Source organism: Rhinolophus sinicus, linkage group LG01 (genome assembly GCF_036562045.2).
Source record: "Rhinolophus sinicus isolate RSC01 linkage group LG01, ASM3656204v1, whole genome shotgun sequence".
In the NCBI taxonomy this organism is placed as follows: Eukaryota; Metazoa; Chordata; class Mammalia; order Chiroptera; family Rhinolophidae; genus Rhinolophus; species Rhinolophus sinicus.
Genome location: NC_133751.1, coordinates 152,347,421 through 152,361,913, shown reverse-complemented (window position 1 = coordinate 152,361,913; position 14,493 = coordinate 152,347,421). Strand labels below are relative to the sequence as shown.

Below are 14,493 nucleotides of genomic sequence, written 5' to 3'. Positions count from 1 at the left end.
TATCATTTAGGCATCATTAAACCACACACGGATCAACACTAAATAAATAAAAAAGAAAATAAAAATGAAAACAAACAAATAAAAAATTAACCTCAGGCAATTTATTTCCTAGGGTTAGATATTTAGTTTTCTTTGATAATTCATATTTGGATTTCATTTAATCTCTTTCATATTTAAGTAAAATTTCAAAATGGTATATAGATCTTTGAATTTGTTTTAAAGGGAGTTGGCTTTATTTATGGCTAAGGCGGCAAGTTTGGTCACCAACATAAAAAGGAAGAACAAAACAAAATTGGATAAATTGTACTATAAAGTTAGAAATTTCAACCTCATTTTTAAATCAGGAGGCCAGACCCCGGACAAGGGGGTTTCTGGTCTTATCTGGAGTGGCAGTAGGACTTGATAAAGATCTCTGGTGATAGAAGCACCTAGATAATTTTTAAAGAGATATTTTCTAAATCAACTTCCTTCCAAATACTCATTAATAAATAACTTTTAAGATACTCATAAGCCAGGTAAAACTATAGGGAGAAAAACAAAAGAGGGATATTTACCAAAGAAGCCATTTCAAAATTGTAACTGAAACCGTTCAATCAGGTCACATAAATTAACTTAGACAAAGGCAAGACTAATTTCTATCATAAATTTGCCTTCTCCTAAATCCTTCTAGTTAATATACATTATCTTAAAAATATTTAAATGGCCTCAACCATGTCACTAAAATGAGTTATTGAACTGACCTATCACCATAGTAATGAGTAATGCAGAGAAAGGAATGGCATCATTTAGCTTGTTGAATCTAAATATTACCCCAAATAAAGCCTATCATATTCCTTTGAAAGTTCAGTTCTGCCAGAAACTTTTATGAGATGTAATAAAATGACATACTAGAGTTGGCTTTGCTTGAATTATAAGCAAATGTAAAGTATAAAATAAAGAACAATTACCCTGTATAGTGATATATTTCACCAGTGAAAGTAGCCAGCATGACTTAAATCTTTAAAATCATCTCATTTTCCATGAATGTATAACAAGTACCTGTATTTACTAAAATTGCAGGCTTTACATTAATTAGATTATAAAAATTGCATACAAAAAATGAACTGGTTTAGGCTTTGAATCTGGTTGTATATACCTTCCTGCTTCCCATCAATCTGAGTCACCACTGTCAGGGTACAAAACCCAAGGCATAACGTTTACCACCCAGACAGCACAGAGTTAGACTAACCCCAGGACGGCTCACCAGGTAAAATCCAGCTCACAGTGAGCGTTTGAGTTTGAATTTCTGGTAAGAAAGGGAAAAAAAGAAACAAAAAAAACCTGCACTGGTTAGGAAGGGAGTCTTATGGTCTAGGTTGAAAGTTATGAAAGGAGTTAAAGTAAAACTTAGAAGTGACTACTTTATAGTCACATTGAATACAGACTTCGAAGGTAAAATATTAAAGACCTCTCTTATTTCCATATTCGTTACTTTTGACAAGTCTGTCAGTCATTTTAATATAAAATGTGTTTACATCTTACAAAGTTTCTTTAGCATGTTGTAGCTCTGTGTTTATTTTTAAAGCATCGAATGACTTTTAGACAGTTAAGGTGTAAGTGATGCGGGTGATGGGCAGAAGATGGTGACACCAAGGCTGTGAGTGTTCACATGGTAACAGCCCCTTTTAGGTTTCAGGCTGTCATTTGCAAATCTAGTTGTTCTAGTATAACGAAATTATTTTTCAGTCTGCTGAAACTGTGTGGTTTTGAGGAGACACCACCACTGATTAAGCTTATATTCCACCCTCACCCCTCCCTGGCACTTTCATCATTCTAGTGTGGTTTCAAGTTGCAGATATTTAGTTAAATTCAGTCAATTACATTATTTAATGCTACAGAACATGTCTGATGAGCTGTGCTATTTGTGCAAAGCTGTGGTATTTGGCTTAGGCATTTAAGTTACTCTAGCACAAGTTAGCAGGTCTCAGAAAGAATAACATAATCAGTAGTTGCAAATTTGTGTTAGAACTAAGATTAAGGTTTTAAACTTTTGTCGTTGGTTGTGCTAAGCAAGGGTCTATAGAGTTGCAGTTTCAAATGACACTCAAGTTTTGCCTTTGAAAGCATGACGGGACTTCCCATTTAAGGCTGGTATTTTATCCCGACTACAATGGCACTGTAAACTCTGCGAGAGAATAAGGAGCAGATGCCATTTTAAAGGGAAAGATTAAGTCATATTTGGAGAAATGGAAAGCTTGTGGCACCTTTTAAATAGGCAGTCTCTGTTTGACTTCTGGATGTCAATTTTCCACCTGGTAATCTGATGGTTTGTAACTCCAGCTAAACGAGAAGGAGCAGAATGACCTCCCTGTTTTGGCTGCAGGGTATTGCCTTTGGAACCGGGAACCAGGGTTTTGCTATTTTGATAGGCTGTTTATAAATAGAAGAGTGGTTGCGTTCCACATTGTTGTTTCAAAGGTTTCCTGAAATGTTTCTTGGGTATGCATGAATCAGTCCGCCTTTGAAACTGACTGCTAGGAGCTTGCTAGTATAAATTTAGCAGTACCTTTTTATATAGGTCTTACACTGAAGAAGCAATTAGCTGAAAATCTCTCTCTCATTCAATTCGGTTATTCTAGCTAAGTCCAGATTTAATTAATACATTTCAGATGGGGGCAGAGGAAAGGAGGATCTATTCTAGAGAATCACACTCATTTAGGAAAAAGAAGTATCCTTTTAGTTATGGTTTGCATGTAATTCGACAAGAATTGATGTCACTTTTTCAAATATCCCTTTACAAAATCACAAATTAAAAGGATTATAATGAGACTTGATTATTTCATACTACTTTTTATCATCATAATCCCTTAGATTTGCAATGTTTCCCCCCCTTTTTACCACCTAGGGCAGTTCCTATAACATTGTGGGTGTTCAATAAATATTTGTTGAAAGAATTGGTACTTAATACATTCTAACTATCAAGATCAAAGGGTTATAAACTTGTATGACAATCAGAAGTTTAATCAAAGAACCAGCGATTTATCAATTTATAGGAAATAAATTATATTTTCCTGTTTAATGATGAGCAAACTAGAATTTTGCCCAGAAGTCATCTTTTACAGTATAAAGTTTTAAAGAATACAATCACTTATAATCTCTTTATTAATTTGTGGCCTGTATTTCTGTAACTTAGTTTTTCTTTCTTTTTTTTTTTTGGGGGGGGGCGCTATTGTTGACTCACGTAAGATTGTGAATATTTTATCACTAATTAATATTAGTTTCACATTTTATATGTGGCTGACACTAGGGGAGATAAAGTTTCATCACAAACAAAAGATTGCCTTTCAAAAAGTAATTATATATATAAAAAAGTAACTATATAATTTAATTAACCAAAAGACATGAGACAATCATTTTACTTATGTCTTAATAATCAATGATAAAGCAATGGGGGAAAAAAACCTTAAGTAAATCTCTTTCATGGACTCTCTCTCCCAAAGGAATGACAAAGGAAACGCAAGCTGCTCTATCCTCTTGACTTGCAAATCAATTTGGCCTGGATTATAACTGGGAATTAAGGTCCAGTAAAAGGTGGAGGACTGATGCTAAAACAACAGGGACCAACTAGGAAGCTTTGCTATTGACAGTGAATGACTAAAAAGCTGTGTGTCAAAAAAGGCTATAATTTGGTTAGATATACTTACTATGGAGGCAATGCAACAGCTGCAGGTCAGGTTATTGTGTCTTGGTATAAAGATCTTAAGTGTCTCAACTGGCTGCATCTAGCTTGATCCCCATTTTAAAAAAGCTTAGAAAAGCTATAGCAAGCGCTTTCCTGGCATGTGGGCAGTTTTTGTTGAATAGAAGGGCTATTAATGGGGGGAAAAAAGCTCCGATGGACCACTGTGCTCTCTCAGCTTTTCTGGGAAAGGAAGTAACAATGAAATGATTCTATCATTAGTATTATTTGCAACTTTGACTCAATATTTTCAAACTATATCTTTAAAAATTATGCTCTTTTTTTAGACGATATTTTTAGATCATAAAACCCAACCAGATTTTAGGGTGGGAAAAATTCAGTACAAAATGTATTGAATTTTGGCCACTGCCTATAATTTGTCATTACCCACTGTGTGGTATCCATCTATTATATGTGTGTGTGTCTGGGTGGTATATGAGGGTGTTTTAATAGGTAATCTGTGTATGTAATTTATGAGAAATGTTTAGGGGTTAGGTTATGTATATGTAAATTTGGAATGGAAGTTGTCATGGTTGGAAGGTTAATCCTTCTGTGTAGCAATGATTAACAACTCCAATTGAACAGATAGGGGGATAAGTTGTGTGTGTGTGTGTTTGCCTATTTCTAGCTTGAGCATCCTTTTGGAAATGAAGCCACAAAACAGAGACTGGCCAAACATAAACAAGTAGGTGACAGCTTTCTTGGGAAAATCAAGCTGAACCGAATTACATCTCTGTCCTTTCAGAAACTGGACTTACTCAACTCTGCCCCAACCAGAATCACCTCTTCCCCATTCTGCCATACTGTGTTAACAAGAATAAGCTGAGTGCTTCACAGGTAAATACTTCAAGGGCTTGTAATGATCTAGGACACAGGGCACACATGATTCTTTCATGTGCTTGAATGAAGGAACAATAGCCTCTTGTCATATCTCTTTGGGCCTGTGCTCTTTAGATTGTATTGGTAGGGGAAAATAATTTGGAGATCAAGAACTGAAAACTGTAACTTTGTAGACAACAGAGGATATACTACCAAGATTTGAGCAGAACCCCAATCTGATTAGCCCAAAGACTCATCATTAAAAAGGAACATCCCCACCCTCATTACTGCTACCTCCATAAGGGCAAACCCAAAGCTCCTTTCATGTTAATATTAATGGTTATAAATTTGGCCCAGTGGTGGGGTAGAAAAGGGGTAGGAACCAACCGTATCATCAAAGAGCTGCCAAGTAAACACATTTTTCCCAAATCAAGTTTTAGTAGAAACTTTTCCATTGGAGGACTTAGGTCAAAATATTTTATGCTCAATTAAATAAAACAGTATTTTTTTAAGGAATTGGAATCTATGATATAGTTATATCCATATTTCTAAACATCCAAGTCTAAAAGACAAAAAATAAGTAGCGATGCAATCACTGAATAGCAAGGCATGTACACATTTCAAAGAGGCATAAAATGTGAAATGATATAACAATAGAAGTTCAAAAATATGAAACAGATTTAGCATAGTCATATTGCATTGAAAAAGGAAGGGAAAACACACTATTTAGTCACCTAAATTAATTTACAAGAAAATGGGATCTTAGAAGTCCTCCTATGAACCAAGTACAGATAATCTAAAGGTGGGGAGTGCATGTTTTATTTCTATCTGTCCCCTTTAACAAGAGAACTTGAGGTAATTAGAAAGCATTCAATGCATTCTGGACTGTTCTGCTAATTGTCCCAGGCAAGAGAAATCAAAATGCTTCAAAAAGTAAGGCCTAGTTGAATATTTGGGTGGAGGCCCTCCCTTCCATCAGCTAGTCACTAAATGAAAATCTCATTACACACTCGTTTTGTGGAGATGGATTGATCACGCTGTGGAAAAGGCTGGTTGCTGAGGATGTATCTCTTCCATGTTCCTCAGCCTCCTCTGTTTTTACTGAGTTAGGTCTTGAGAGTGACAAAGGAAAACAGGTCATTTTTCCTTCATAAAGTATCATTGGATGATTCCTCTATATTAATTATATGAACCTTATAATAGTTACAGATTAACAAAAATTAAAATTTTTCATCTCAAAGAGTTCTCAGTCCCCACCCCTCACCAGGTACCATGAAGGGGCACTAAAGTGCATTTTGATGTAGGGGAGTAGAGTTTAAAGGTGCTGTCCAAGCTAAGAACCAAGATGATGCTGTTTAAAAAAGAAAGGCAATTCCTTCTACCTCCATCTCTGGAGTCAACTGAGGGAGGGCAATGAACTAGACCCTCACCAGAGGATTGTCCTAACTCTTAACTTTAGAGAAAACTGTGTAAGGACCTGCACATATAGACTCATTTATTTGTCCAAAATAGCAAAAATAGGCCTATTTCACCCTTAAGAAAGTATTTGCAAATCTGATCAGTCATGATCATAAAAACATGAACGGATTCCAGATGCAATCCATGTGGGCATGCTCGGTGGTTCTAACTATGCATCTTCAGCTTAAAAGAACATGCTGCTGTTCATTTTCATCAAAACATAACTTCTAACTACCATAAATAAAATACACATGGAACAATTAAATCTTTTTCTTACAATAGTTACTTTTACATTAAAAAGTCACCATCATCTTCAGATATATCGAAAAGTAGGACTCTAAATCTTATTATTTCCCAGTCTTAGTTAATAATCTTGCACAGGCCCGATAATCCAAAACTTGGAGTTCTGATCTACACAGCTTGGCAGGTTTCACACAGTTTGACAGGTAGGCAATTGTGAGATATGCTTTTTAAAATTAGCATTTTCTATCAAAACAGTCGGAAATCTTTTAAAATCCTCATAAAGACTGTATTTGTGCAATGCCACAGTCATGTAGCTACAAAGGAGAAAACAAAATACAGTCTGGAAGATTCCCTACAGTCCAAGTTTTCTTGGTGGTCAGTTTAAACAAACATGAGCCCAGGAAATCCAATTACATACAGTGTGTTAAATAGGAGAAGAGTTGGTCCTAGAATAACTTAAGCTACTAGACAGGGACGGTCTCAACCACGGGTGATTTGATGCACTCTTCATGCAATCTGCTCTTTTCTGCAAGGCTCAAAGAATTTTCAGCAGGATGCTCTGAAATGTGACTGTCACCATTCAAGGTAGAGACAAACCCTTCCTGGGAGGGGCCTTTCAAGTATGAGTGAAATTCCATTGGAGGATGATTGGACCTGTGCTCGGGATATAAGCTATTGCAGGGCACGCCGCTGTCATTTTCCGAAGAGGAGCAGCAAACGATGACAGAGGGGTTGGCAGCGGGGTAGTGGGAGGTGCCATAGGCCTCTTCCGCTTGTCGGGCATAGTCCACGAATTGCTCCGGGGTCATGGTGTAAGGCACCAGCGAGAGGGTACCGTTTTTGACAGTATCTCTTTCAGAATAGTTCTCAGAGATCTGGCTAGGAGTTCCTGGAATGTGGCTATCTATTTGGTAATACAGGGTTGAAGAGTTGGCATAGAAAGAAGCATTTTTCGCGTGGCTTTCATGAACGGCGGTGCCATCAGAATAACAAAGGACGGAAGGAAGAGGAACAACTTCGGCATGGGTGGTACCCAAACCTTCCACGAAACTGTCCCCTTTCTCGTCATCATCCTCCTCGTCTTCCTCCTCCTCGTCTTCCTCCTCCTCCTCCTCATCTGACTCACTAGGCGCCAAGCTTTGGGTGCTAGAGTCAGTGACTCCACTGCAGAAGCTGCTTCCGTCCTCCTCTTCCTCCTCGTCCTCGTCCTCTTCCTCACCTTGGCAATCTAACTCCTCAGCCGACTGCAGGTGCAGCACTGCAGCCTGGGGATCAGTGTCAATCTCAAAACTGTCTGCGATGGAATACTCTACAGAGTGAGAGGCAGGGCCCATGGAACTGCTGTGAGCACTTATCTCACCATGGCAGCCGTTCAGGGTGGGGATTTGCTGCTCTCGGTTTTTCTCCAATTCAAGTTTCATTATTGTGTGCAAAAAGTGAGTCCGGACACGGATAGGATTGAATTCAATTCTACCTGCTGTGTTACTACATCCTTCTTTCGTGCAGCCACATGGGAAAGACATTCGATCCACCTTGGAAGGAAGAACACAGATTAGCCCCGTGGAACTCTTAGAAATCCAATAAAAATCCTGTACCTTTTAGCAACCCCTTTGAATCTGGGATTACTTCATTCCGCTTATGCCAGAACAAATGACAGTCAAACTGCAAGTAGACGTGAAAAGGGAAAGTGAAAGCTTTTAAAACACAAGACTCAACCTAGTTTGAAAACTTATAGTCAAAATAAAAATGAATTACAGTATTATACTAAAATTACAATGTATATTTTTAGTTTGCTGACCCCTCCTGTGCTTTCTTTACTTCTTCCTCCATTCTCCCTTCTCCTCTTTTATCCATCCCATTAATTTTGCTCCGTTTTTAATGCTTCTGTCCTTTCGCCAAGTTCCCTTTCCTTCTGATGCATGCCAGCTCACATGCCCAATTTTAAACAAACTTAATAATGCTTTCCTCGCCACTTGCTATTTTAATCTAAATGATGACATATCCCATATTAGCCATGTCCTTTTTTTCTTTGCTTATTATAAAATGAACTTCTCTGCTCAAGGTGTCCAGATGGACACCACTTAGTACTGTGCAGCCTGATAATTTGCTCTCATCGGTTTAGCTTTTCATTATTTTGGATCCTTGGGACATGGTGCGTGTATGTGTCTGGCAGGTCTGTGATGGGCGTGAACATTCATGACTGTGGCTGGTGGACTCATGTGTTTAGATCCTGGCTTCCTTCTTCTCCTTCCTACTCCATCAGACTACAAGCTTCTCGAAGAAAGGGGATGATCATTTTAATCCATATCCTCACATTATTCCAGTGATTGGATTCTCTAGATAGAGGGATGGGGTTCAGCACATGTCATAGCAATGAGCGCTGCACTCAAGTGATTCGTGCAGTTTTGGGTAATCCAAGGGTACTCCTAAAATATTTGTTAATTGTCCCAGATCGCACCAATTAACCTGTATGCAGAGCAGAGCACAGAGAACCAGAAAGAACTTGAACTCCCCTTATTCGAGCGTGGGGAATTTCCTATGCTACAGGGAAGGCAGACTAGCACAGTCAGCAGGTGTTATAAGCAGAGTCCAGAGCTGTTTTCTTACTCCTTAATCCCTTTTCTGTGAATCCGGCTGTTCAGCTGATGAGAACTGTCGTCTCCTGTCTGCCGAGCTATTCTCCTTATTAAAAAAGCCAAGTTTCCGCATAGAATAATGACACCTAACTAATCGTGAAGCACCAATGATACTACAGATAGATTAAGACCTGAGAATAATCTAGTCCAGGGGGTTGATAACTTTTTTTTTTTTTGTAAAGGGCTAGAAAGTAAATATTTTAGGCTTTATGAGCCATATGGTCTCTGTGTAACTGCTTCACCCTACTGTGGAAGCATGAAAGCAGTCAGACACAGCACATAAACAAACAAGCAAACAAAAACATGAGCATGCTTCCATAAAACTTGATTTACAAAAACAAGTGACAGGCCAAATTTGGCCTGTGTGTTATAGTTTGCCAAGGTCTGCTCTAGCTCAGCCCTTTCCTTTTAGAGATGGGGAAACTGAGACCAGGACGTTTACCTTACTTGCCAATTTCTCACAAAAAGAGGAGCCAGGAGTAGAACTCAGATTTATGTCCCAGTCTAGTAATTCTTCCACTAGCCCATACCACCTCTAACTCATCACCATCTTGTACCCCATGGATGAATCAGAAAATACATACTCAAATGTCAGGGATGTGATGAAGTGCCTGAATGCTTGTAAAAAGCCAGAAGAAGCTAGTATAATAAATGAATCCAAGAGGAATAATTTCAATTGATTCGGCTATAGCTTGGGTTGCCTTTCACATTATATCTTATATGTATGAGCATATTATATACACCCATAGATGTCCTTGAATGAGTACTTCTCTTTTCTTGAATCATGTGTCATGCTTTGCCCCAAGGTTTCTTCTCCATGTGGGAAACTTCACTATGTGTAACATGACTGCCTCTTTAGGGGGTGCATAATAGCTTGTCTTTGGAGTCCCTGAAATCCGAATTCTTACCTGACACTTAATGCCTGCCAGGCTGCAGGTACATGTTTCTGGATCACAGAACACACGGCAGTCACAGCCGCAGTCCTCTCGCGATAGGCGGATGGCTCGCAGCTCGTGCTTTTCTTCCACGTCAATCTTTTTCACTCCAGAGGCCCGCAGCAGCGCTCTCCGTTTTTTTGTTGGCAGGGGTTGCAGAAAGAAGTACTCATCTACCTCTGTGTTGTCTAAGTCAATGTCGTCGTCAGAGATGTCGTCCACTGTAAGAGTGCTAGCTTCTTCAGATTCCACTGTGCCATTCTTAGTCATCTAGAAATGTAAAGCAGTAAAGAAGAGACTTAGCAGGGGTAGGGTCTAAAATCCTTACTTTTATACTATTGCATAACATCATGTCCCCATAATCAATAAGTGTCCGTGGGCCAAATCATTTCCATTTATTTGTCTCTTTAGAGAAGTCACAGGGAAGAAAATGAAGGGATCAAGATGGTAGGCTTTTAAAGTACTGGTAACAGAAGGCTAATTGGATCTCTTAACCTCCTAATGTTAGGAGCTAGAGTTGTTAGAGCTTTTAGCCAGTGCGATGTGAAAAAGACCAAAGGTTACAGATGCCCATCGGTGAAAGCTATCTTTAAACTTAGTTCGTGATGGGCAGCTCTGATGTTGGAATAAATGTGTCCTTGTTCAGAGGTGATAGCATCTTAGTGGAAGCCATTGCCACCTAAATCAGCAAATGTGTTGTCCTTGAAATAATCACCCTGCCTTTTGGGTGCCAGCAAAACCATGTACTAGAAAATAAAGTTGTGCTGCACTGTGCGATTGATTGGCATTACAAACACGGTTAACCTACAGGACATTCCAAGAATGAGGGCTTGATATGAAGCAGTCAGGTCAGAGTGCACTCAGTGAAGACGAGGAGCAGAGGGCAGTACTGGGTTCCTACCAGTGGGCAACTGAACAATGAACTAGGCCTTCAAAGGAGTTCACACGAACCGGTGCCCACAGTGATACCTTCTGCATAACAGCTCGTGCGGACAACTATGTCTCATACACCCATAACTATTCTGCCTTTATTTATATTTCTTTTCTAAATAAATTTCATTCCTCAGAAAACCCTGAATCAGTATTTCACTTCTAAGAAAGAGGTATTTTCTCTGAATATGAGCAAGAAATGTATCCTGAGAAGCAGCACAGGAATAAGTACAGAAACTCTGTAAGGGATTATTCAAAGAAGTTCTAAATACAGAAGCTTTTTGATTCTTTAATTTTTAAATGTATTTATAAATTTCATTAATTATAATTATTACCATTTAAAAAAAATATCTTAACAACGCAGTCATTACAGTTAAAATACTCTGGTGACATCAGACATTCCCTCATCTTCATAGGAAAAAGTCTGATATTTAGATAAGAACATTTATTATGGACTCAAAAATCCTAAACTGGATAACTCTGACTGTATTGAAAAACAAAGAAAAACTGGCCTTTGCCCTCAAGTAGAAGAAATAATACAGTAGCAATTATATATTAAAATATATTCCGAAAGGTCCCTGAAATGCATTTCCAAAAGCTATTGAATTACATTTTTTTGAGTATTTCAGAGCTTAAGTCTATGTTCTTGCAAGGATGGGCATTCTCCTTTACTGGGCTTTGTTTCTTGGTGTGATCTGCAATTTATCTCCTTCCTTGGCATTTCTTTACAATGGTATTGGTTGAGCTGTTTTCAGGTTTCCACTACTGATGGTCCACTACTGGGATGTTAACTTTGATTGGTTACTCTTATCATTTTTGTTAATTCGTATCTGCAAACAGAACATCTTTCTATCTGTAAAGATCTGATTTTCTAAGGAATTCAAGTGTGCAATTGCATAATATCTACTCAATTCTCTGTGATAGGTTAAGCTGCAGTAGCAAACAGGAAGAGTTATCTTTCCCATCTTGTCACCTCTGTGGCATTTAGATTTGTTTTTATTAATTCTTGGATTCCTATGTGAACCTCATCAAGCTTCTGACTCCACTGCACACGTGGAACAACACCCAGGACTTGGTTGGCATGATTCATGCCAGTACTTCCTTCCTAATTAACTTACATGTTCTCTAATATTTATGCTCCTTTGTGTAACTGGCAACATCACAAAAACAAAAAAACCCTCCATTTTATATCAACAGTTTGATTTTTTTTTTTTAATATAATGGTTGTTATACTATATAAAATGTAAAAGTCAACAAAAAATAGATTTTGGCAAATATTTAAAAACATAAAAATTTTAGGGCAACACGAATATACAACTGGAACCTGAGAATTTTAAAAAATCTGTAGCTCAAAGTATAAATGGTTCTTATTCCAAAAACAAGTGTCCTTCAAAATAAAACCTGCATCTCTTACTTTCACATACTTGACTTACAACAAATAATTTTATTTCAAAATAGAGATTCAATTAAGAACCTAAAAATCCTCCATACAGAGCTACATAATGTTTTCACTTCTTCTTGGTTCAAGAACCTACAAGAGTCCTAAACTAGATTTTCAAAATCTCACATCAGCATTGAAGTGATCTGGCAAGGTTTTCTCCTCAGCTCTTCAATATCATCTCTGTCAGTTCCAATGAAGACTGGAAATATTCTAGTTCAACCTGGTCAATTTGCTTATCTTCCCCTCCTCAGTTTCAGTTCTGGAATGCAGCCATTGAGAGATATTCTCTGTGGTGCCCTGGAAGTCCTTCCCCCGTCCTCTCCTCCAGTCTATGCATTTACTCCTTTAAAACCCAGCCCAAACCCATTGAGCTTAAATGCTCTTTAAACACAGAGCCCGACATAGATGATTTTGAAATGCACTTTCTCTTACCAGAGCAACAAGGGAAAAACTCAGTGAGCTCCCTGTTTCTGTCTACAACTCATCCTTCATGCTCTCAAGATCCAGTGCAAAGAAACCAGGAAGTCTTCCAAGACAGCCTCATTTGTTTTTGCTGATTCCTTTACTCCATGGCCCATCTTCACAAGAATATTCATTTTGTACATTTTTTTCTCTTTTGCCTTCCAACTTTATTGAGCTATAACTGACATATAATACCTTGAAAGTTTAAGGTGTACAACGGGTTGATTTGGTACACTTATATATTGCATAACAATTACCACTGCAGCAAAATATCACAGGATTACCATTTCTTTTTTGTGGTGAGAACATTTAAGATCTCTCTTAGCAACTTTCAAGTATATAATACAGTGCTGTTGCCTACAATCACATGCTGTACAACTTATTTATCTTTTTTGTTTTTTAAACTTTTATTTATTTTTAAGTGTGTTTTACCAGGACCCATCAGCTCCAAGTCAAGTAGTTGTTTTAATCTAGTTGTGGAGGGTGCAGCTCACAGTGGCCCATGTGGGGATCGAACCAGCAACCTTGTTATGAGCACCGCGCTCTAACCAACTGAGTTAAACAGCCGCCCCCACAACTTATTCATCTTATGACTTAGAAAGTTTGTACCTTTAACCAACATCTCCTCATCTCTGCCCCTGCCCCTGGAAACCACCATACTACCGTTTCTACAAGTTCTGCTTTTTTAGATGATTCATACAAGTGAAATCATACAGTATTTGTCTTTCTGTCTGACTTATTTGACTCAGCATAGTGCCCTCAAGGTCCATCCATGTTGCAAATGGCAGGATCATCTTCATTCTCATAACTGAATAATATTCTATTTTGTGTGTGAGTATCCCATTATTTTTCTCTTGACATGAATGTTGCCTTTAAGTGTCTGTTCCCTATCTCAAAATAGATTCATTGAATTTTCAGGCTTTGGTTCATCAGATGCAGCCTCCTTATTTTATGGATTTATGAGGCTCAGATTAACTGTGACCTCTCCAAAATATGTTTACAGAACCTAGTTCCCTGACCCCTTGTTTAGTATGCCTTTCCCTGTATCTCACAGATAGATTCCAAGTTTTCTATGGCACCTACTATAGTGCTGGGACTCTAATATGGAATTAAACACAGTGTGTTTAAAAATTATTCTTTTCATAAAATAAATGCATATAGAGTAACCAGCACATTCAAAGGAATGCTCTCTTTTGAGATAGGTTCCTTAGAAGGCAATATGGCACTTGAGTCATTTCTAATTCAGTGCTCTTTCCCCAAATAATTTTGCCTTCTCAAGAGCTCAAAGAAAGCTTGCCAAAAATTGGGTTTAATGAGACTACCAAATAATCCTGGCTCTCAAACCTGCTTTTGTTTCTCTGTACCTGTGTGTGAAAAAAACAAAGGTGGGAGGTGGAGGTAACAGAGAGGTGGGGTAAACAGATGTGACATGATTCTAACAATATTAATTAACAACAATTTTGGAATCTGTGGGCTAGGCACTGCTCTAAGCACTTTACCTGCAGTAACTCATTTAGCATCACAAAAATCTCCTAAGTATTATCATTATATCCACTTAACTGATGAGGAAACTGAGGCACAGAAATACTAAATAACTTGCCCAAGGTCACAAGCAGGGAGGGTATGCACTAAATCACAACCTACATATCTGACGCTACAGCGTGTGCTCTTAGCTGCCATGATACTTACACATCTGCACTATTACATGCAATATATCTTGAACAGCTTGTTTTGCTTATTTGTATTAGGCATTAGGTTCATCAGCACACAAGACACAAGTCTTGATCTCAAGGGATTGGAATAAGGAGAGGAGGAATCTAGTAATTACAATCCACTTCATAAGAATTTCTT

At 38.1% G+C, this 14,493-nt stretch overlaps 1 protein-coding gene across 4 annotated transcripts in view; it reads right to left on the bottom strand.

Annotated features, from left to right (window-relative positions):
* Positions 1 to 255: 255 nt before the first annotated feature.
* The window catches only part of CSRNP3 (cysteine and serine rich nuclear protein 3), a 192,821-nt gene continuing 178,583 nt past the window's right edge, over positions 256 to 14,493 (bottom strand). For all 4 annotated transcript variants that reach the window (XM_074337251.1, XM_019727331.2, XM_019727332.2 and 1 more), the window contains 2 exons: positions 9,783 to 10,079; positions 256 to 7,770 (listed from right to left, as the gene is read on the bottom strand). In XM_074337251.1, the coding sequence (XP_074193352.1) occupies positions 6,703 to 7,770; positions 9,783 to 10,079 (1,365 nt within the window). In that variant the 3' untranslated portion in view covers positions 256 to 6,702. The remainder of the gene's footprint in view (positions 7,771 to 9,782; positions 10,080 to 14,493) is intronic.